This window comes from Cornus florida, unplaced genomic scaffold, assembly GCF_030987335.1.
Source record: "Cornus florida cultivar Cherokee Brave unplaced genomic scaffold, ASM3098733v1 CherokeeBrave_3.0.0_Hap2_Chr04, whole genome shotgun sequence".
NCBI lineage: Eukaryota > Viridiplantae > Streptophyta > Magnoliopsida > Cornales > Cornaceae > Cornus > Cornus florida.
In genome coordinates, this window is record NW_026775574.1 from 59,653,691 (window position 1) to 59,677,189 (window position 23,499).

At 39.2% G+C, this 23,499-nt stretch overlaps 2 protein-coding genes across 7 annotated transcripts in view; one reads left to right on the forward strand and one right to left on the reverse strand.

Annotated features, from left to right (window-relative positions):
- LOC132303338 (ubiquinone biosynthesis O-methyltransferase, mitochondrial-like) overlaps window positions 1–23,499 on the forward strand; it is a 60,022-nt gene that overhangs the window by 1,122 nt on the left and 35,401 nt on the right. For 4 of the 6 annotated variants that reach the window (XM_059800563.1, XM_059800560.1, XM_059800558.1 and 1 more), the window contains exons 2-4: window positions 5–367; window positions 9,074–9,163; window positions 21,445–21,523. In XM_059800563.1, coding sequence (XP_059656546.1) covers window positions 60–367; window positions 9,074–9,163; window positions 21,445–21,523 — 477 coding nt within the window. In that variant the 5' untranslated portion in view covers window positions 5–59. The remainder of the gene's footprint in view (window positions 1–4; window positions 368–9,073; window positions 9,164–21,444; window positions 21,524–23,499) is intronic. The other 2 variants (XM_059800562.1, XM_059800564.1) reach the window with 2 other exon arrangements.
- Window positions 10,952–12,227, reverse strand: LOC132303339 (uncharacterized). Its single transcript, XM_059800565.1, has 2 exons — window positions 12,010–12,227; window positions 10,952–11,884 (listed from the first exon to the last, which is right to left on the reverse strand). The coding sequence occupies exon 2, from the start codon at window positions 11,877–11,879 to the stop codon at window positions 11,043–11,045; it is 837 nt and encodes a 278-aa protein (XP_059656548.1). The 5' UTR covers window positions 11,880–11,884; window positions 12,010–12,227; the 3' UTR covers window positions 10,952–11,042.

The following is a 23,499-nucleotide window of genomic DNA, read 5'->3' on the forward strand; positions in this document are numbered from 1 at the left end:
CAAGCCAAACGCGCCTTTAAGGCTGCACTAATTGGGACCGAGGATTTGCGCCCCTTACAATGGCTTCAAAGCTTCTGAACCATCTCCGAATTCTGTGTAAAACCGATCACCATATTCTCAGATTCTCAAACCCAAGCCCTAATTTTTCTCTTAAACGTTCAATTTTCAGAGCTCCTCAAACCATTCTTCGCATAAGACCTTACTCTGATGTTCCTCAACCAGTTCCAATCAATCCGTCTTTACCTGAGAAGCCTCCAATCAATGGTGATACAACAAATGATGTGAAAAATGTCACTAGGGTTCCAACTTCATCGTCGTCTTTGAACGAAGCTGAGCTTCTTAAATTTTCCTCCATAGCCGAAACTTGGTGAGTTTAGATATTTATTACTCTTCCTAATCCTTCTTTCTTTGTGTTTTCTTTATGGCCTATGTGGTTCTGAGAAAGCTGTAGAAAATAGAATAAATTTATTTTTTTATAAATTTTATCTTATTTTATGTAGTTTATTAGTGGCATTTCTCCTATCTTTCCTGTACATAATTGTGACAACTTTGCTTCTCCTGTTAAATGTGCATTTGTAGTACTAAAGTTACTCTCCCCCACCCCCCCCCCCCCCCCCCCCCCCCCCCCCCCCCCGGCCCGGCGGCCCCCCTTCCTCAGTACAATTGATCAATGTAGGGGCATACCCCCACATAACAAACCAGCCTATGAAATGGAATAATACCATTTCCAATACAAAGCAAACTTAAAACCAAACAACATAAATGAATTACACAAAATTGATGACATCTTGGAAGATAAGACCAGCAGCATCAGCAACCATATAGCAAGTAGCTTTAGCAATCTCTTCAACCCCTTGGTGGTATCTCTTGTTTCTCTCGCCCCACAAAGCCCATAGAACAGCTGTAAATAGCATTCTGTTGAGTTTAGACCTGCTACAGTCCACCCTTGTGACCTGCAAGAACAAATCTAGCAGCTGGTTGAATGTGGTGCACCTAGGCATCCCCAACCAAATACTGATAATGCTTAATTAGAATACAAGATCATGAACATAGTAGTTCATTATTTATAAAGTGTTTAAAATGGCTTACTGGTCTTTGTTTGATTCAATCACATCTTGATAATAGATTTGTTTGTAAAATTTAGATTTCTTTAAATATTTTCCTCAATTCCATGTCTGATAATTTGGAAATGCGAACATTTTTCCTTACGAAAGCAGCTTGTCAAATAATTCTCTCTCTCTCTCTCTCTATATATATATATATATATATATATATCCCCGTAATAGGAAAGTAGTCCAAGGTCTCAGCTTGGTTTGAATACTTGCTATAATTGTAGTGAATAAAATGTTCATTTAGTTATTTATTTATTTTATCCATCTATGACCGTTTTGGTTGTTGGAGGTTTGGTCCATCGAGTCATACAACTGTTCTCAGTATTCACATGTACAAGAGTAGTTGGTCCTTATCATACAGTGGATATTTGAGTTGCCTCTCTCTCACACACACATAAAATACTTGTTGGTTTTTTTAGTGTTCAGTTCTGGAGATTCTTGAATACCAGCCTCATGCAGCCCCAAATACAAGATGGGTAGTATTTGGAACATTTCTTGAATCTAATATTCTATTTACCACTAAGATTCAAATAGCAGCTGCAAGAATTTGAAGATTTTATGATCATCTGTTCTATAATTATATTTCAACAAAGCAGTCAAGCCTACTATGGTTAAGTTGATTTGGTCAAGGCCTATGATTCTATTTCTTGGCCTTTTCTAAATTATCTTCTGAACTGGTATGGATTCAGTCACAATTTCTCACAAAATCTGTCTACCTACCAGCCGAAAAACCATTGAAACCAAAAAGAGGCTAGCCTTTAAAAGACACTGAGAATCAAGTACTATAACCTGTGTGATGCTCTAAGGTTCAGAGATGTCTACCCATAGGATTCATAAGTCGAATTTTTTGTTGTTGTTGTTGTTGTTATGTAATATAAGCATTAAAAGGCGTTCAAAAGGGGAACGCATCCCTCAGAAACTACACAATGCCAAAAAGGGCCTCTAAACTCTCAAGGAGTCGAAAAAATCTACAATCTCCTCCATGGAAATTGAATGCAGGACTTTTATTAACTAATGGCAGTTTGTACCCACTGAAATAACGTAGTGATTCACTATAGATAAGGATCCAGTCCCACTACTCTTGGATGTGAGAATATTAGGACTACTTGGATGACTCGGTGGATTTAGTCTACAACAACTATAATGGTTATAAATGGATGAAAACAACAAGATTAATAATAGTTAACCTATTAATTTATAAAATGTCATTGTAGTTGGTTTGGTCATTTTAATAAGTTGGAGGGCATGGAAAGGAAAATACCATTAATTAAGAGAGAGAGAAAAAGGATACCTCTTGTTTGAATGACCGAAAAGAAAAAGGAACTGATATAAAATTTACTCTTGTTTAAGAAAAGGGAAATATAGGACCTCACTTGTCAAATTAATGGGGATTATTTATTTATTTAATTTTGATAAGTAAGAAAATTGATAGGGGAAAATGGGTAATCATGAATTCATTTTTTTTAATCTACCATTTCCTCCTACTTTCTGGGGTATCTAATTTTGTGAACAACCTTTTCCTTATTTTCCTTTCCTTGCCTCTTTTCTGTTTTTTGTTTTTTTGTTTCTCTTTTTTGGAATAAAATAAAAGCCTGTTCCTCATTTTCCTTTAATTTGTTTTCGGTCCTACTCTCTCAATCCAACGAATTGTAAGAGATTGGAAATTTTATAAAATATTAAAAGAAAGAAAAAAAAAGAAAAGAGGAATTAGGTGTTTGGTTCATGACAATACCCTCAAGGTTGATATAATTGATACATTTCTGTGTAATGCTTGTATTTTTCTCAACACAACAAAGCTTTTCCTAACTATTTGAGGTCAACTATATGAATCCTAACACAGAAATTGGGAAAAACTGGAGTATATTGCATGACTTTCTAATACAAAGCAGCCTGACCTTTATAGGCTGAATACAATCAGATCAGAATCCAGTAAATTAAGGAATATACAATCAAATCCCTAAGATCAGAAAATAAAATAAGTCAACCTAAACTTTAATACACCAGCTATATTAGCCTGTAATTAGTACAAAATCAGACAGTTAATACTTTCCAAATTTATCTAACAATTACATAAATCACGTAATTCTCCAACACTCCCCCTCAAGCTGGGGAATAAATATCTTCCATCCCCAGCTTGCAGACAATTCTTTGAAACGCAGGACTGGCTAACCCTTTGGTTAGTACATCAGCTAGTTTTCCTCTTGTTGAGACATACGGAGTGCAAATTAGTCCATTATCGAGCTTTTCCTTTATGAAGTGGCGATCAACTTCCACATGCTTGGTGCGGTCATGTTGAACTGGATTATGTGCAATATTGATGGCTGACTTGTTATCACAATATAACTTCATCGGCCTCTTAACTGAAACTCCAAGATCCTTCAGGACTATTTTCAACCATAATAATTCACATATTCCTAAAGCCATGGCACGAAATTCAGCTTCTGCACTTGACCTTGCAACTACTGGCTGCTTTTTGCTCCTCCATGTAACAAGATTCCCACCTAGGAAGGCACAATAACCCGAGGTTGATCTTCTATCTGACACTGAACTTGCATAGTCTGAGTCTGTGTAAACTTCTAAGTTCAAGCACAATCCTCTCTTGAACAATATGCCTCGACCTGGACTAGATTTTAGATATTGCAGGATTCTGTATACTGCTTGGAGATGTACTTCCTTTGGGTTGTGCATAAATTGGCTCACAACACTAACTGCATAGGCGATGTCAGGCCTGGTGTGAGACAAGTAGATTAATCTTCCAACAAGTCTTTGATACATTCCTTTGTCAACTAGCTCATCATCAACAGCTTCTCCAAGCTTATGATTTGGTTCAATGGGAGTCTTCACGGGCTTACAACCTATCTTTCCTGTTTCTTTCAGTAAATCAATAACATACTTTTGTTGTGAGACGAAAATTCCTTCTTTGGAGCGAGCAACTTCAATTCCCAGGAAGTATTTCAGCTTGCCTAGGTCTTTTATTTCAAATTCCGTGGCCAGTTTAGCTTTAAGAGTTTTCCTTTCAGCTTGATCATTGCCAGTGACAATAATATCATCTACGTATACAATGAGGACTGTAACTCCCCCTGAAGAAGAGTGTTTTATGAACAAAGTATGATCACCTTGACTTTGTTTGTAACCCATTGCTAACATTGCTCTTGCAAACCTGCCAAACCAAGCCCTGGGGGATTGCTTCAGTCCGTACAGTGCCTTCCTTAGTCTGCATACCCTATTCTTCTTCGGAAAACTAAATCCTGGAGGAGCGTCCATATATATTTCTTCTTCAAGATCTCCATGCAGAAATGCATTTTTTACATCAAACTGCTGCAAATTCCAATCAAAGTTAGCAGCCAGAGACAATAAAATTCTTATTGTGTTCATTTTTGCCACTGGGGCAAAAGTTTCTTGATAATCAACACCAAAGGTCTGGGTATATCCTTTTGCTACTAGCCTTGCCTTGTACCTTTCAAGAGATCCATTTGCATTGAATTTTACTGAAAACACCCATTTGCATCCCACAGTTTTTTTTCCCTTCGGTAATTTGACCATCTCCCAAGTCTTGTTCTTTTCCAGTGCGTCCATCTCAACTTTCATGGCCTGCTTCCATTCCCTGCTGTTTAATGCCTCAGACAATGTTTTAGGAACGGCTATTGAGTTTAGCTGAGTAAGGAAGGCTCTATGTGAGGGAGATAATTTTTCAAAGGAAACAAAATGAGAGAGTGGATGTTGTGTACACGTTCGGGTACCTTTTCGAACTACAATGGGTAGTTCTAAATCAGTCTCATCAAACACAAGAATGGAATTGTTTACCTGAGTAGTGTTTTTCTCCTGAGTGGTTTCTTTCCCAAGCATAGGTTCTGACTTTTGGGCTTGCTTCGGATTAGTCTTGCCTCTCTTCCTTCTCGAAAAAACTTGAAGTGGTTTAGTGACTACTTGATTGATTGATGGAGTTGGATTTTTAGGAGGAGATTGTGGTTGAGATTCAAGAGATGTCACACTTGGATTTTGAAGCGGAGGAATATCAGAACTGGGATCGGAAGTAGGTAGTGAAACCTGGGAATGAATGTGATCCGGACTTGGAGAAGCCGCGGTAAGAGGGGAACCAAAGGAAACCGAGGCAGGAGTGGTTGCAGAACTTGGACTCAAAGATGGTGGTGACAATTTGGGCATAAGATCGAAATCGAGGACATCGGCATCATCATCCTTTTCATCACTTGTTACCTCCCCCTGAGGAGAAGGATGATGAAAGAAACTCTCATGTTCAACAAATGTGACATCAATTGAAATGTAGGTTTTCCGAGTAGGCGGATGGTAACATTTGTAACCTTTTTGAGTTGAAGAGTAACCTATAAAAATACATTTAAGTGCTCGGGGATCAAGTTTGCTTCGATTGTGAGCATGAACATGAGTAAAGATAACACAACCAAATACCCGAGGAGACAACCTGTTTGGAGTAAGGAAGTCTGGAAAATGATGTGAAAGTGTTTCCCAAGGACTTCTAAAATCTAAGACTTTGGTAGGTAATTGGTTGATGAGATGAGTGGCTGTAAGAACGGCCTCGCCCCAAAAATATTTTGGAACTTGTCTTTGAAAAAGAAGAGCACGGGTAGTTTCAAGAAGATGTCCATTCTTTCTTTCGGCCACCCTATTTTGTTGGGGTGTGTCAATGCATGAGGACTCATGAACTATTCCCTCCTGATTCAAATATGGTGAAAGAATTTGGTTAAAATATTCTCTCTCGTTGTCTGTCCTCATCCTTTTAATTTTCACCCCAAACTGTGTTTTTATCATGTTATGAAATATTGGAAAGATATTGGCTACATCAGATTTTTGCTTCATGAGAAAAGTCCAAGTTACCCGCGTACAATCATCTATAAAAATGACAAACCAATGTGCCCCAGAATAATTAGCAACCCGTGAAGGACCCCAAACATCACTGTGCATCAAATAAAAAGGAACTGATAATTTATTATTGTTCAAAGGAAAGGAAACACGTTTGTGTTTGGCAATTTCACAAATATCACAATGAACTTGTTTCAAATCAACAGTTTTAAACAAAGAAGGAAACAAAAGACTAAGAGTTCTGAAGGAAGGATGACCAAGCTGAAAATGATGAAGGAGAATTTTGTCTTTATTTGTGGAGGAATCAGATAGAAGCACAGATGAACAACCAATTCCAGTACTCACTTTTCCACTCATGGGCTCGAGACAGTAGAGACCATCCTTTTCTTTAGCATGCCCAATCGTCTTCCCCGAAGCTCGGTCCTGAAACACACATGAATTTTTTGAGAAAATAAGATTGCAGTTCATATCCTTGGTGATTTGTTTGACAGATAAAAGATTGGTTGTCAATTTGGGCACATGTAAAACATTTTTAAGACACAAGGAAGGTCCTAAGGATATGTCCCCCTGTCCTGCAACAGTGACTAAATTCCCATCAGCTATGGTGATCTTTTTATTACTTGGGCATGGTTTATAAGAAGAAAAAGATTGGGATGAGTTGGTCATATGGTCGGTTGCGCCTGAGTCGACAATCCAAGAGTGTGGGTGGATTAAAACATTATCCGAGACACTAAGAGCATGAGAACCAGAATACATACCAGAAAGTGCTAATGAACAGGCACCTGTAGGTTCTTCGAGTGAATTAAGAAGGGATCGGAGGCGATCAATGTCTTCCTTACAGAATTCTCTGCTGCTGGAATTCGGTTGATCACTGGTATTATTAGTGTTATTTTGTGCAACGCGGGCTTTTCCCTTTTGCTGCCAGCTTCTTCCTCCGGAATTCCAGTTTGACTGATTCATGTTTTGTGGCCTTCCATGTAGCTTATAGCAGGTGTCCTTCGTATGACCAGTTTTCTTGCATAGTTACATACCAGATTCTCTTTGAATGTCCTCTTCGGGTCAGATTTCTTATAATCAGTAATAGCTGAAGACTTCTTCTCCAAAGTTCGCTCACTAGCAGCGGTTGTAAGGAGTGCCGATCCTTCCAATGGCTGCGAATCCAACATAACTCCTCTCCTGCTCTCTTCAGCACGAATAGTTGCAATTGCTTCATTTAGGGAGGATAATCCTTTCCCCAAAGTCTGAACTCTTACAGTATCGAATTCCGGATTAAGGCCTGCTAAGAAATCATAGATTCGGTCTTTTTCTATGGAAGCCTTCAACAACGCAGCATCCTCACTGTTCTTCATCTCGAGAACCTGGTAATAGTCCAACTCGTACCACAAATTTTTCAGAGTGTTGGCATACTCTGTTACAGTCTTGTTCCCTTGTTTTGTGGCAGCTAGCTTCACCTTGATCTCGTACACCTGGGCTGCATCATTTTTCTTCGAATAAGTTTGTCTGATCGCCTCCCATATCTCTTGAGCGGTTGTCAAAAACATGACAGTATCACTTATCTCGGGTACCATAGCATTCCATAGCCATGACATGACCATTGAGTCTTCTTCGTCCCAAGCAGCAAACTTTGGATCTTCTTTCTTAGGCCTTTTTCCAAGAAGATGGTTGAGCTTGCCCTTCCCTTTCAGAAAGGTTTGAACAAGTTGAGACCACTTTAAATAGTTCGTTCCATTCAGCCTATACGCAGCTTGAATGTTCTGTAGATCTCCAGGAGCCTGTTGTTGGATTGTAGGTTCCTCCGATTGAGAGCTGGTTTGTGTAACCTCTGACATCTCTTTTTTCTTCTGTAAAAAACTGAACTCCAAGCTGCTATGAAATCTGTAAATGATGAAATATTTTATCCCAGAAAGAGTACCTAGTGCTTTGATACCATAACACAGAAATTGGGAAAAACTGGAGTATATTTCATGACTTTCTAATACAAAGCAGCCTGACCTTTATAGGCTGAATACAATCAGATCAGAATCCAGTAAATTAAGGAATATACAATCAAATCCCTAGGATCAGAAAATAAAATAAGTCAACCTAAACTTTAATACACCAGCTATATTAGCCTGTAATTAGTACAAAATCAGACAATTAATACTTTCCAAATTTATCTAACAATTACATAAATCACGTAATTCTCCAACAAATCCTATTTTTCCTCAACTCAACGAAGCATTTCCCCACTACTTTAGGTTAACTATTTGAATCCTATTTATTATTCTACTTTATTTAAGGCCACCGTCTCACTTAAACAACATGTTAACATTCTTTTGTTACTAACTCATATTAATTTTGGCCTTTCCCTCTCCCTAGCATTACCTTAAATATGACCATGTCGCTCCTCACTTAGTGTGTCTTCTTTGCATGTTTCAAACAATCTTAATTGCTTTCTTCAATTTTATGTCCAATATATGCTACTTCAATCATCTCACAAATGTGTGCATTTCAAATTTTATCTTCTTCTTTTTTTCTTTTCTTTTTATTTCTTTTCTATTTTTTATTTTATCCTGGTGTACATCAAATTCCGCAACACTCTGTGCAGTGTGCATATGTTGTTTCTCATCTGCCCAACATTTTGTCCCATTAGGAATGGCTGGTCTAATAGCTGTTTTATAGAACTTTCCTTTCGATCTTAAGGGATGCACCGCTTCTCCATTTACCCATCCTCCCTTGGTTCTATGATTAACATTATCTCCACTTTCTCCTTTACGCGTTTATTTTCCTAATTTTGTTGGGAAAAAAAGACAAAAAACAAAGGCAAAACATATGCAACAACTTTGATACATATTGGATATACTGACATCTTCTCAAAACTGTCATGTTGGCATCCTTGAAATTATGAGATTTTTGAGTTATAACCTTGGGTATCCTTTGAACTTCCTTCACAAAAGCATCACCAAGATGTTTGACTTCCAGTTCGTCAATATGACCTATTTTGATTTTAATGTGAACTTGGAAGGCATGGGTTACTCTCATAAAAGTATACATATGTTATGTCAATATGCTAACAATGAACCTTGGTACTGATGCATTGTTCTGGATAATCATTTAATGTGATCCCATTCTCATGTTATAATTAGGTGGGATGCTAAAGGACCATTTAAACCATTACATGTGATGAACCCTACAAGAGTTACTTTCATCCGCTCCACCCTTTGCCGACATTTCAGGTAGATCGTGTGTTTTCCTTTACCTTTTTTTTTTTTTTTCCATTTCATTCCATGTCGTAGTTGGTTCTGACATGCCATGAATTTTGGAAGTAGTAAATCCTGGCTTACCAAATATGTATAAAGTAAAAGGAACATAGCAAGGGTGGGAGGAGATTTTCACAAAAAAAAAGAAGGAATTAACTAAAAAGGAAAGACTTAAAGAATCCAGATGCAACCTGAAAATCTCAATAATATATATATATATATGTATATATATATATATTGATAAGTAAATCTCAATAATATTTATTGAAATTTATATTTGTTTTTCCCTTTTCTTTTTAGCGTGTCTTCTATGAGAGGAGATCTTATATTGCTGAACTTTCTTTGCATCTCTCTCTACATATGCTTTATGTTGATACACCAGGTTGTCATTGTGAAAAATTGAAAATAATTCTTCACCTTATCTGCGATGATGCATCATTTGCATAGGCTTTTAATCTCCAATGGTAGTTCATCAGCTAAGAAGCATGGACATAGACGACATGGACAATATAAAATTTTATTTATATATCTAATGAGTAAGATAATTATAGAATTGTAATTACTTTATAATTTTTATACTAAAGTTACATGAGTTAGAAGGTGAAGCTATTTGAATATAAAAAAGAATAAATTTTATGTATATATATATATATATATATATATATTGATAAGTAAAAAAGAATAAATTATATTATATATGATATTACTATTCTATCTTGTCCATAGTTGTTAAAGGCTCAAGGCGCACAAAAGCGCAAATGCCTCTTGGAGCCTGAGGCGCAAGGCGCGAGGCGAGGCGCGCGCCCGACTGAAGCAAGGGGCACGTTGGAAAAAAAAAAAAAACAAAACTCACCCAATAAAGTATTAAAGATGCAATAGTATATACAAAGATGTAAAAGTCAACTAAATGAATTACTTAAGTTAAATATTCAACATAAAGATGCCAAAACCAAGTAAATCAAGTACTTGAGTTCAAAACAGTGAATAATCAAACATATTAATATAAAGATGCGAAAGTCAACTAAGGAGAAGTATAAGATAAAACTAAAACAAACATAAACATCATTTCTTCCTAAGAAGACAACACCAATGAATCTAAATATCATCCTCGTCATCAATAAGCATAACATCATTTTGATCGTCACTAAATGATTCATAATTCTCAGGATCCTCTTCTATCTCATCTGAATCATCCTCATCCTCATCCACAAGTCGAACTGAAGAACTTCCTGCTCCCTCTGTTGGTAACCGTGAACTAGAACTAGATTTTGGTCTAGTAGACCGTTGCGGCCTGCTAGCCTCTCCAATACCAGCAAAATTAGCAACATCACCCCATGTCAAGGAATCATCTTCATAGACTAGATCATGTTCTGCATCAGAATCATCCATCCTCCCCGTTAACCACTCATTGCTCTCATCAATGTCACCGAGTAAAATGGGATCAAGAGTGTCACGCATATTATATCGACGCCTCAATGCTCTATTATATTTGATGAACACTAAATCATTCAAAGTTGTTTGAGCGAGCCTATTTCTTTTCTTGTTATGAAGCTGCAATAAATTCAACCTCAACTAGTAAGTATAAAAAATTAAAATTTTAACTTTCAACAATTAAATTACAAACCTAGTTAGTAGATAGTATATACTTACATGCTCAAACACGCTCCAATTTCGTTCACAACCAGAAGAACTGCAAGTAAGGCTTAAAACCTTTATAGCAAACTTTTGGAGAAGTTTTGTTGACTTGCCATCAACTTCCCACCAATTAACTATTAAAAAAAATTAATAATGATGTTTAGCAACTTTAGCTTCATCTTTCTATCGACTCTATTGTCAAAATAATTTTAACACTTAGCTATACTAACTTAATATACTTTACCACTTTACCTGGTCCTCGTGTATTTCTCTGTCTAATAGCAAAGGGATTACCAAAGAGGCCCTCAGCTTTAGAATATAAGGACAGCTCCTCAGTAATTTTGTCTTGGTCTTTGATATCTGGGATTAACCTTGCAATGCGTGCATACAAACCCTTTGCAATCTCTTCATCTTCTTCAATTTTCGGATTTGAATAAAAGTATTCTGGGTTCAAATAATAACCTGCTGCATGCAAAAGGCGATGAAGTTGAACATTCCACCTCTTATCAATTATTTCAAAGATATCCTTGTATTTGTCTTCTACTTCCCCAAATGATTTTGCAATGGCTTCTTTAGCCCTATCCATAGCCGCATAAATGTATCCCATGGGAGGCTTTTTCTCGCCATCAACTAATCTCAAAACCGGAATAAGAGGACCGGAAACCTTAAGGCTAAAGACAATGTTGTTCCAAAAGGAAGGCATCAAAACATAAGAAGCAACTCTTTTACCGGCTTCCTCTTTCGCCCATTTACTACGATTCCATTCTTCTGAAGTAAACATCTTTCTCAAGTTATTCTTTTGCTTGTGAATACTTGATAATGTGATGAAACATGTAGCAAATCGAGTCTTAGCGGGCCTAAGCAACTCCTTTTTATGAGTAAAGTTCCTCATAATGTTCAACAACTTTGGACGCATATAGATATAACTATTCAACTCCACCGCACTCTGCATTGTTCTAGAGATGGACGGTATTTTCCCAATGTCTTCTAACATCAAGTCTAAGCAATGAGCAGCACATGGTGTCCAATACAAATGTGGGTGTTCTTTCTCTAACATCCTCCCTATTTGAAACCAAACGGAAAAAAGAAAAAATGATATAAATTATATATTAATCAAAGAAGATTTAAATTATATATTTATAAAGAATTTACATACTCTAAAAGTTATAAACATTGAACATTCTTACCGGCAGACTTATTGCTTGATTCACTATCTGTGACGACTTGAACGACATTTGCTACTCTAATGCGGTTCACAAATTTATTAAGTCAGTCAAACATCTTTGCACCATCCTTTGAAAAAGAAGAAGTATCTATCGATTCAATAAACATGGTTCCCCTTGGACTATTTACTAGGAAATTAAGCAATGTTCTCCCTCTCTTGTTTGTCCACCCATCTGCCATTAATGAGCATCCAAATTTTGACCACTCCTCTCTGTGATCATTCATCAAAGCATTGGTATTATCCAATTCCTTCCTAAGCAAAGGAACTCTCACCTCGTGATAACTAGGTGGTTTCATGCCAGGACCATATTGTCCAATTGCTTCAACAACCTCGGCAAAGCTATCATACTTAACAGCATTGAATGCAATTCCTGCATCATACATCCACCTTGCAAAAGCAGCACACACTCTTTCTCTCAACTCTTTCTTGCATGCATCATTAATGGTTGTCTGTTTTCCTCCCTCCTTTCTTTTTTGTACCACAATTTCCGGTCTGGGAATGAAATATAAATCAATCGGTCCTTTTTGCTTTTGCATCCTTGAGGAATTGACACTAGCATTGCCACTACCTGCACTAGCTACCCTTTTTCCCCGATTGTTAGCTTCCATTACATCATCCTCATCCTCTCCATCAAGGAAATTAATTTCATCACTAGGTAACAAATTCATTTGCTCTTTTTCTTCCTTTTTCTTACTCATGTACTCTTTGATTTCTTCTCTAACACTAGATGGGCATCTTGTGCATGCACTCACATTTCTATACCCTTCAGCTAAGTGTTGCTTAGCCCGATAAATACCTCCTTTTGTAACTTTTGCACAAAAGTTACAAGTGACGGCATTTGTATCTTTCGGATTCTCCAAATGTGAGTAATTTCATGCCGGATCCTTTCTTGAACCATCACTAGGTCTTGAACCATCACTAGGCATCTTTTAAAGTACAAACTACAATCAAATTCAAGATAACAAAATAATAACATGATTAGCATTATGTAATCAGTGTCTACAACAACTCTGACAAAAAAAAAAAAATTACGGAGCTTCAAAGAATCAGAGGCATATATGGACACTGCATGATAAATTCTATATGAGATTTATCAACTATATGAGATGTAATATATATGCATATATGGACTGCATGATACCATATAGGCATATACCAACTGATATGTATACTACAATTTATTCCAGCAGCACAGAATTGTAAAGTTGTAAACTACAATTTATTCCAGCTCAGAATTGTAAAGTTGTAAACTACAATTTATTCTAGCAGCAGAGAATTGTAAAATTGTAAACTACAATTTATTCCAGCAACTCAGATTATAAAAAAATAAAAAACAAAAATAAAAGAAGAGGTTGAAGAGCAGAAGCAGAGAGAGCCGAGAAGAAGAATAGAAAGAAAAAAAAAATTTTAAAAAAAAAGGTCAGAGAGAGCCGAGAAGAAGAAGAATAGAAAAAAAAAAATTAAAAAAAAAATAAGAAAAAAAAATCGGAGAGAGGGTGAGAGCCGAGAGAAGAAGAATAGAGGGCAAAAGAAAAAAAAAAAAAAGAAAAGGAAAGGAAAAAAAAAAAAAGAGCCGAGAAGAAAAAAAAAAATAAAGAAGAGCGGAGACTCGGCTCAAAGAAAAAAAATAAAATAAAAAAATAAAAAATAAAAAGCAAGACTTTAGACTTCTGGAGTCGAGGAGAGCCGAGAGAAGAGAACTGAAGAAAAGAAGAAGAAGAAAAAAAAAAAGAAAAAAGAAAAAAAAAAAAACAGAGAAGAAGAAGCAAGAAGGAGAGAAGAAGAAGCAAGGAGAAGAACTTATCGGCGCTTTGCAGATCCGGGCTTCGCAGACAGCAGATCCGACGAGCTTCCGGCTTGTACTTCTCTCTCTCTTCTCTGTCTCTTACTCTCTTCTTCCCTTTTCCTTTTGCTTTTTGCTTCCGGCTTTTTTTTTTTTTTTTGACAACTGATAAAAGCTTAAAGTACAAAAGTGACTGTAACATATCTGAATATATCACATGGGTCTGTCACTCACACAAGTCACAACTCACAAGACTTACAACCAAAATAATCAAAAAAAAAATCAAAAAAAAAAACTTTTCAAACAGGCGCGCCTGTGCCGTGCCTGTAGCCCTGCGCCTAAGCCCCAAAAGCGCACGCCTATAACAAGGCCCTCGCCCTAAGCCTTTCAAGGCGCCAAGGTGGCGCCTGGCGCCTCAGGCGCGCGCCTTCGGCGCCTTTAACAACCATGATCTTGTCATTGTAGTGACGTTTTTGTTCGTATTACATACTATGACGTGTTTAATATCAACTTTTTAAAGAAAAAGAAGTTGGACACTTTGATATATGTATTCATAATGTTGTTCTCGGATTGCCATATGTTTGTTTTATACAAGATAAAGTGTGGGATATGTTGTCGAGTGTCCGGATTGTGTAGAACCAATGTCCAAGATGTGTGGACCAAGTGTCTGAAATAATGAAAATTATGGACACTACTTATTAAAAATATAATAAAAAATTCAAAATTCTGTAGATGGAAATGAAGTGTCAGAGACATGTCTAGGATTGTTCATGAAGTGTTGTCGGTGTTCTACACGGTGTCCGACACGATTACGACACCTCATAGAAATTCAAGTTCATAAAGGGATGCATGGTTTGAAGTATTATATTATTAAGGGATCTTGTTATGATTTAAAATGTCGTAGATTGAGATTTATTAGCCATTCAATCTGCATGTTCACTTGTCATGGGAATTTACTTTCACCCATCCTCTAACACCCACCCCCCCAGGCAAAACGGGGGCGCGGCCCAAAACAACTGCACCAACAAAAAATTATAGCCTTAATCTATCCACAAAAGACAAAAGAATCTCCAAAAATTTACAATCCAATCCCTAAACCCCCAAAAATAGAGAACTAAGTACAGAGAATCTAAACACCCCCCCAGGAGATTTCATACCATCGAAGGATCTCCTATTCTGCTCTCTCCATAAGTCCCACCACAGACAAAGCGGCGCCATCCTCCGTGCATCTCTAACTTGAGGCTACATGGAACACCCTCCCTAAGCATCACTCAAACTCAACGCCGACTCTGTCATGACCCACTATATCCCAAAAATGGCACACAACGTGTCCCATCCGCCTCTAACTCTGGGACAATGTAAGAGGAGATGATCCACTGACTCCTCATCCCTTTTACACATACAACCCTAATTGACTATAAGTTAATGCCTCTTCCTTAGATTGTCAATACTCAATAGTTAAGATCTTCCCCAAAACAGCTATCCATCCAAAAAAAGGCCAACTTCAAAGGGGGCCTTAGAGCGCCAAAATTGATTTCCTTGGAAATGATATCCTTGAACCACCAAAAGACGACAATAAAAAATCGCACCTTAAACCTCCCATGACTCGTTCCCATCCAGAACCAATCATCCATACGCAACCAACAATAGGCTGGCTATAAACAAAAGCTAAGAACTCAAAACATATCCTCCAACTCCAACTTAGATATTTGAGGTGCATTCTAGCTTGCTTTCAGGCAGTTTCCGGGTTAAAGGTGAATGTGGCCAAGAGTGTGCTTGTCCCGGTCGGGAATGTTGAGGACATCTCTTCTTTAGCTGCAGTTCTTGGGTGGAGGGTGAATTCCTTTCCCATCCCTTATCTGGGTCTGCCCCTAGGGGTTTCTTCCAGGTTGGTGGGGAGTTGGGATTCTGTGCTTGATAGGTATGCAAAGAGGTTGGCTGGTTGGAAGAAGCAATATTTATCTAAAGGGGGTAAAGTAACTCTCATTAAGAGCACTTTATCAAGTCTTCCCACTTATTTTCTTTCTTTGTTCCAACTTCCATGCTCCGTTGCTGATAGAATTGAACAAATTCAAAGGAATTTCCTTTGGGGAGGAAGGGGAGATGAGTTCAAGTATCATCTTGTTAGATGGGAGCAAGTTTGCAAGCCTATAAAGTTGGGGGGTCTTGGTATTAGACGATTGATCCCTTTTAATAAAGCTCTTCTGGGTAAGTGGTTGTAGAGATTCGGGAAGGAAAGACATCGTCCTTGGCGTATATTAGTGTCTTGCAGGTATGGGGAAGATGCTGGCGGATGGACTACACGTCCGGTTTCTATTGCGGGAGGAGTTGGGGCTTGGAAATCCATTCGGCAAGGATGGGATGCCTTTTCCTCTCATATCAGATTCAGAGTTCGGGATGGTAGTTGCGTTTGCTTTTGGGATGATCTTTGGTGTGGGAACCAGCCTTTATGTCGTACATTTCCCAGGTTATATAGTATTGCAGTTGATAAACATGCCATAGTAGCTAACTGTTATCAGCTTGATAATAGTGGGATTACGTGGAATGTTCATTTTCGGCGTTCATTTCAGGATTGGGAGTTGGAAGAGGTGAGCATTTTCTTGGATCAATTGTATCGGCAAGAAGGAATTGGTAGGGGTTTTGACAATTTGATTTGGATTCCCTCCTCTCACGGGCGTTTTGCAGTAAGGTCCTTGTTTTTATGTCTGTCTAATTTCGCATCCTATGATTTTCCATGGAAGACTATTTGGTGCTCTATGGTCCCTACTAGGGTGGCTTTCTTTGTATGGACTGCTGTTTGGGGAAAAATTCTGACGATCGATAATCTGAGGAAAAGGGGAAATTTTCTTGTTAATTGGTGCTGTTTATGTAAGCAGGATGGGGAGTCAGTTGATCATCTCTTTTTGCATTGCTCTGTAGCGCACGATTATTGGAATCTCATTCTTGGCCTATTTGGCATGTGTTGGGTAATGTCACGCTCTACTAGGGGCCTAATTCATATTTGGAGAGGTTGCCGTGTGAGTAGGAGCGTTCGTGCTTATTGGAGATCTGTACCACATTGTATTTGGTGGTGTATCTGGAAGGAGCGAAATAGTAGAATGTTTGAAGGGAAGGAGTCGTCTACAGCGACACTGAAACTTTTTATTATTCGCTCTCTTTTTTGTTATGTGAACAGAAGTTCGTGTTCCTCTTGTGTTGATTTAATCTCTTTTTTGGATTCTTTAGGGCCTTAAACCCCGGTTCCTTTGTCCACGGGATGCGTTCCCCTATTGAACGCCTTTTTTAATTTATTATTACTTATCAAAAAAAAAAAAAAAAAAACATATCCTCCAACTCTTTAAATGTCTCTTGAAGTGCATGTCTCTCGAAGTGCATGTCTCTCGCTATCAAGAATATAGCAATGAGCACTGTCGCATACCTATCCACTTCAATCCCAACCAATCTTGGAAACATCCGTTCTAAAGGCCTCTCGCCACACCAAGGACTCTTCCAGAAACTTATATGCCTCCCTCCCCTCACCTTGAAGCAAATGTGTTGGAGAATTCATTCCAAACCTTTGAATGTTCTTCCATAAGCCCACTCCCGCAGGGGACCGCACCACCAAGGAGCACCAACCTCCTCGAATATCTCCATATCTACAACAAATGACTCTCCTCCAAAATCTCTATCTCTCACTTGCCTAACAGAGCTTTGTTGAACAAGTATAATCTTCTTACTCCCAGCCCATCATCCCGTACACGTCTGCAAATTTGCTCCCAACCCACAAGATGATACCTGAACTCATCTCCCATGCCCACCCCATAGGAAGTTTCTCTGCAGCCTCCCAATTCTCCTCACCATAGAAGAAGGAATCGGGAATAGAGACATGAATTGTGTAGGAAGACTCGAAAGGGTGCTCTTTAGCAAAGGTTAGATGCCCCCATTTCGATAAATACTGTTTCTTCCACCTTACCAGCAGCCTTACAAATCGTTGCATAACTGGATCCCAGGATGCCACTCTAATTGAGTGGACACCCATAGGCAATCCCAAATAGACCATCGGGAAGGACCCAACTCTACAACCCAAGACGCTAGCCAATTGATCAACCTCCTTCACCACCCCACTGGCACAATCTCTTCCCAAGGTTGATTTTCAGCTTTAATACCGCTTGGCTCGCATTCGCATCACAGAACACAATGGTTTCATCCTCGAAAAGCAAATGGGACACCTCAATGAGCCTTGCCAACCCCGAAGCCTCTGAAGTAACCTAACACCCCCGCTCTCCTCATCAGTCTACTAAAAGCCTCCTTCATGATGATAAAAATATAAGGAGATAGGGGTTCGCCCTTTTGCAAGCCTCTTGAGCTACCAAAGAAGCCATAAAGAACTCATTCACTAAGATTGAGAATCGCACCGTGGAAATACAGAATTGGATCCATACCTTCCACCCTCCCCGAACCCATTGTAACAGCCCTTACCCTACCCAAAAACAATATTGTCCACTTTCGGCTCCCCCGGACCGAGACTTCACAGGATGTCACCTATCTTGGTACTACTCCGGAGTAAGCATGCTTAACTTTGGAGTTTTGTTGGGTTCATGGTCATCATGGCTTTAAAATGCGTTGTGTTATAGAAGGGTGTTGAACCTTACATATAGCACTTCACCTTCCCTAGGCGATGTGGGATCATGACATCCTGTAGCCTGCCAGTGTCCTCCAATGTCTCGCACCCGCCCACAGAGGTTGTCACACCCATCCTCTCCAGAATATAAATCAATAAATTCACAATTCACGTGGTCATAAGCTTTCTCCACATCAAGCTTACACACCATTCCCGGCCCTCCACTTCTGACTCGGCCATCCGCAAAACCAACATTGAGTCTAAAATCTGACAGCCTCTAACAAAAGCATGCTGAGAGTGAGATTAGCCCATCAAGCACTTCCTTCAACCTTGCTGCTAGTTTTTTGGCTATGAGCTTTCTACATACTACCCATCAAGCTATTAGGCTTAAAGTCTTTGACGTCAACAACACCACCCTTCTTAGGAATGAGCGCAATAAAGGAAGCGTTCATTGACTTGTCAAACTTCCCATGCAAGTGGAAGAAGTTGTTTGCCTCCATGATCTCCTTCTTCACCACCTCCCAATTCTGATGAAAGAAACACATGAAAAACTCATTCAGCCCCGGGGCTTTGTCTACTTCCTCCTCCTCAAAAGGCCTCTCCAAGCGCACTTGGTCCTCCAAAGAAATCAAGTCGAACTCCAAACCTCCCAAAAGAGGTCTCCAATCCGAAGTCTCCTTATATGATTGCTAGTAGAATGAGGTGACACCTCTCTCCACATCCTTCTCCTTGCTCAACATAGACCCACTCTTGATCTGCGTGATGTGGTTGCTTCTCTGGTGAGCATTGGCCAACATATGAAAAAACTTCGTATTTCGGCCCCCCTCCTTAAGCCACAAAGCCCTAGACTTTTGCCTTCCCGAAATCTCTTCCATCACCATAATCTCTCCAATTTTCGCCTTATGTTCCTCTCTCCTCCCCTTTTCCTCCCCACCTAGGTCCTCTGTTCCTTCCTTCTGATCAACCTCGGCAATCTCTAATAAGATTATGTTCTTCCTCCATTCGAGGTTGCCAGGTACCTCCCTATTCCATTTCTTCAGCTCCTCCTTCAAGCCCCGAGGTTTGTTTACAAGTACAAAACTTGAATTCCCCATTACCACGTAGCCCACCCACCTACTCCAAAGTTCCAAACCCTCTTCAGGAACCCATTTGCATGAAGCCACACATTGTTGAATTTGAATGGAGTCTTCCTCAACCCCTCACAATCAAACAACAAACTTATATGATTCAACACTAGCCTAGCGAGAGCAATTTGGCAGCGTTAAAGCCCTGCAACCCCCCCAAACACACACACACACCACATGCCACCCCATCTCCTCCAAACTAGGCAAAGCTTCTCCCCAGCAAAAGCCTCTACAGATCCTCCATCCACACCCAAGAATCTCCATCCTCCTCTATCTGAAAAGACAAAGAATGTCCTCTTTTACACATCCGCTCTAAACACCCACCTCCTATCCCACATCACCAAGATATCAACTGCCAAACTTATGTCATCAAGCACCTTCCACTCCATAAAGCACCCTCCACAAATACTCCTCACAATCTCCCTAGAAGAAGAAGCCAACTTCGTCTCTTGCAAGCAAATCACCCGAGACCCTGAATATTCCATGATATGATGTGTGTCTTCATGTGCACGCAATAGCTTTCTCCTCCCTCCTCCTCAGTCCTCCCTCCCTTGCCCTTCTCCCTTTCCCTTACCCACTCCTACCATCATAGTTCACAAAGGATATAAGGATTTGTAGCTCTCTCTCTCTTTTCCCCCCTCCTAGTTGATTTTTTCTTCCTCTTATCAACCCTCCATTCCACATCGATAGAGAAACAACTCCATAGCCCGTCCTTCCTTCCCATCATAGGATAGCCCAAGGCTCTTTCTTACTCACCTCCCCAATAGTACTCATTAATCAATCCTCTTCAGTGTGCACCATGGACTGTTCATTCACAACACCCTCTCCTTCGTGAACCATGACTACCAAAGGTTGTGGGGGATCCCATCTTTCACCTTCCCCTAACCACTATCACATGATTAAACTCAAATGGATCCTTCTGCAGCCCCTCATTGGCCTCAGCACTAAGCTGATCCTCATTTTCCCCATCAGATGAAGAGCCAAATCCACACTCTGAATCTGCTGCAATAGTACGCTTAGTGCCATCTCCCAATCTGCCCAAAATTTCTTCCCTGTTGTACAGCTTCATCTCTGCTAACAAAGCTGCCGACTCCCTCTGAAGGTTCAACTGAATCCCCTTTCCAATACACAAAATATGTCCTCCATCCTCCATGTTTGACCGTAACTCGATACCCTTAGAATAGGTCTTCAGCAGGCTGGCTAGAGTGCATTTTGAGTGCCTTGTCACCCACAAACTATCATCCGCAATCTCCACACCACACACAACCTAGACAGACCATTTCCGTCCATTCCTGCCCCTCCCTGAAAATTACCCAAAACACAGTCTTCTCCAACAGGCACCCCACTGGAGCTTCCACCTTCACTGGCAACTGCCCCTTTTGCTGGTGTTTCTCGCTGGAGCTCTCCTCTGCCCGCGACACTCCCCTTTCCCATTTCGTAAAACCCGTAAACCCAGAAGGAGGAGTAGCATTCTGCAAGGCAAAACCAGCATCGGGTCTATATACCTTCTGTTTGGAATTTGGATGGGTTGAATTGGGGAAAGGTTCAGCATTCAGCCATCCCTGACTTTAGCTTGTACTATCATAAACTATCTGGATAATACCTTCCTATGAATGGAATACTACAGAAGTTTTTGACTCAGAATGGGCAAAAAATAATTGAATTCAATTATTTTAAAATTCCAACAATAAGTTTTTGATTACCTCTTCAATTATTTCAAAATTCCAACAATAAGTTTTTGGTTACTTCTTGGTGTTGTATGTTTCAGAATTCTTTATTGGATCCATTGCAAGAAATCCCTTTAGAAGTTTGCGTATTCTTCATCTATTATTCTTCTGGCCCTGTTATAAAACTGACCGAATGAACGTCTTGCACTTTTTGTTGTTTCAGAAAGGATCCAAATTGTGCTAGGCCTTTTGAAGGACTAAAGTTTGTGGATGTTGGATGTGGAGGGGGAATTCTATCAGAGGTATATCATTCTTTAAATTTGGATGATGCACCAATTTATAATTATTCTTTCATGCCAATGGCTTTCTTCTTTTTTTGCATACACCGACCTCTTCAAGAACGTACCATTTTCAATTGCTGCTGTCAATTGCCTTGCTGGTTTTGTTTTTTGTTTTTGCTTTTTGTGTGGTTTTTTTTTTTTTTTGCTTGTTTCGTTTTTCATTATCTTAACATGTCTGACTAATTACATAGTCAATGATGCATTCTTCATTTCCTTGTATTCCTATATTATGCCCATCAACATGTTAAAGATTGAAGATTTGAAAGTTCGTTAGAGGTCTGACTTAGTTTGTTAACAGGGCTTATATTGTTCAGTCATTTTCTGAGTCGTACTTTTCTAGTGTCATGAAAATTTGGGCATAGATGATTAAGTTGTATTCTAATGTTGCCACGAATACAATGAGATCTTCGGAGCTGTCTGTGTAATAACTTCATTTAAGGAACAAGTAAGTAACGACAGGTGGAGGTAGGGCTGTAAACAAGCCGAGCTGAGATTGAAAAACTTGAGTTCGGCTTGACCAGCTTGTTTGATTTGGCGAGCCGAGCTCAAACTTGTTATCAGTTATGAGAATCAACAGTTTGCAACCCCTAAGATTTGAAAGATAGACCATAGCAATTAATTTGTGCAAAAAAAGATTGGAAGGAAACTATAACCAAAATTTGAGTGTATTGCCAGGTTAAAAATAAATAAACTTTAAGAGAGTGAGACATGGAGAACAAAAGAGAGCTGATAGACGCAGAGAATCAACAAAAGAAAGTGATTTACAACCCCAAAAAAATCCCCCCTTAATTAATATGAACAATGATTTTGAAAGAAAATAGAAACCCTAAGCTAGCAAGAAAATTTTGATAGAAAGAAAGAGATGAAAAGAGAAAGAGAAAGGAAGTGGAGAAATTCTTGGTAGTTGCCAATTACCAGAGGAGATGGGTGCTTATTATTAGTGAAGTTGCCAACAACCTTGAGGGAGAAGATTCACAACAGCTAGAGGGTGGTTGGCGGGGTAGGTTGTTTGAATAGAAGAGGAGAATAAAAGTTTAGTGTTTTAGATAAGTTTATAGGAATGAGCTTAGGGAAAAGTAATAGGCTAGGTGTTAAAGGTTCTTGTCCCACATTTGATCCTTGGATCTGGATGGGGAGAGCGTTGAGTATATATCGGTGGGTATCCAGGACTATTACAGTTAGTATCAGAGCCAGACCATTCCTTGATCTGGTGTCACACTAAGCGCCTGCCCAGAAGGTAACCAAGGCCCCACCTGGGTAGGCAGGGTGGGCCAACCGCAACAAGGGTGTTGCAAGTTTGGGTGGGGAAGGATATTAGAGGTTCTTAACCCATATTGGATCTAGATGGGTAAAGTATTGAGTATATATGGGTGGGTTATGCAACACTACTCAATAGCTTAAGCTTTTGGGTTAGGAGGCAAGCGCAATCGAGGAGCACATATTTATCGGCTAACTCCTCTATTCCTTATAGCCTAGTCTGTTTGGCAATCGATCAAAGTCTTGTTATAGGACTTGACCAAAGATCTCACGACACGAGCCTACAATACTGCTTGGGTATCAAGCGAAATTTGCTGTGAAATTGGAAAATTTCCCTCTAAATTTTCCAATGGGACTGATAATTAATCTGTTAAAAGATACATGACATGATACTAGTTAATAATTTTGAATAAACTAACTACAATGGTGAGTTCTTATCTCATCAGGCCAGACCTGATTCCAGCATTAAATAAATTGGCGGATAAAAATATTTGTTCATCGGTAATGGAAATTACATTAGTGGGAATATAAGCCGAAATTAAGATTGCACAAGTCAAATGGAGCCAGGCTTGAGAGGAATGACAGAGCCTTCAGAGGCAAAGCCTCCTCCCCTCAGCACATTATTGATCTGATTAAGAGGGAGAGGGCCATCAACAACAGACTTGGGAAAATTCTTCTAA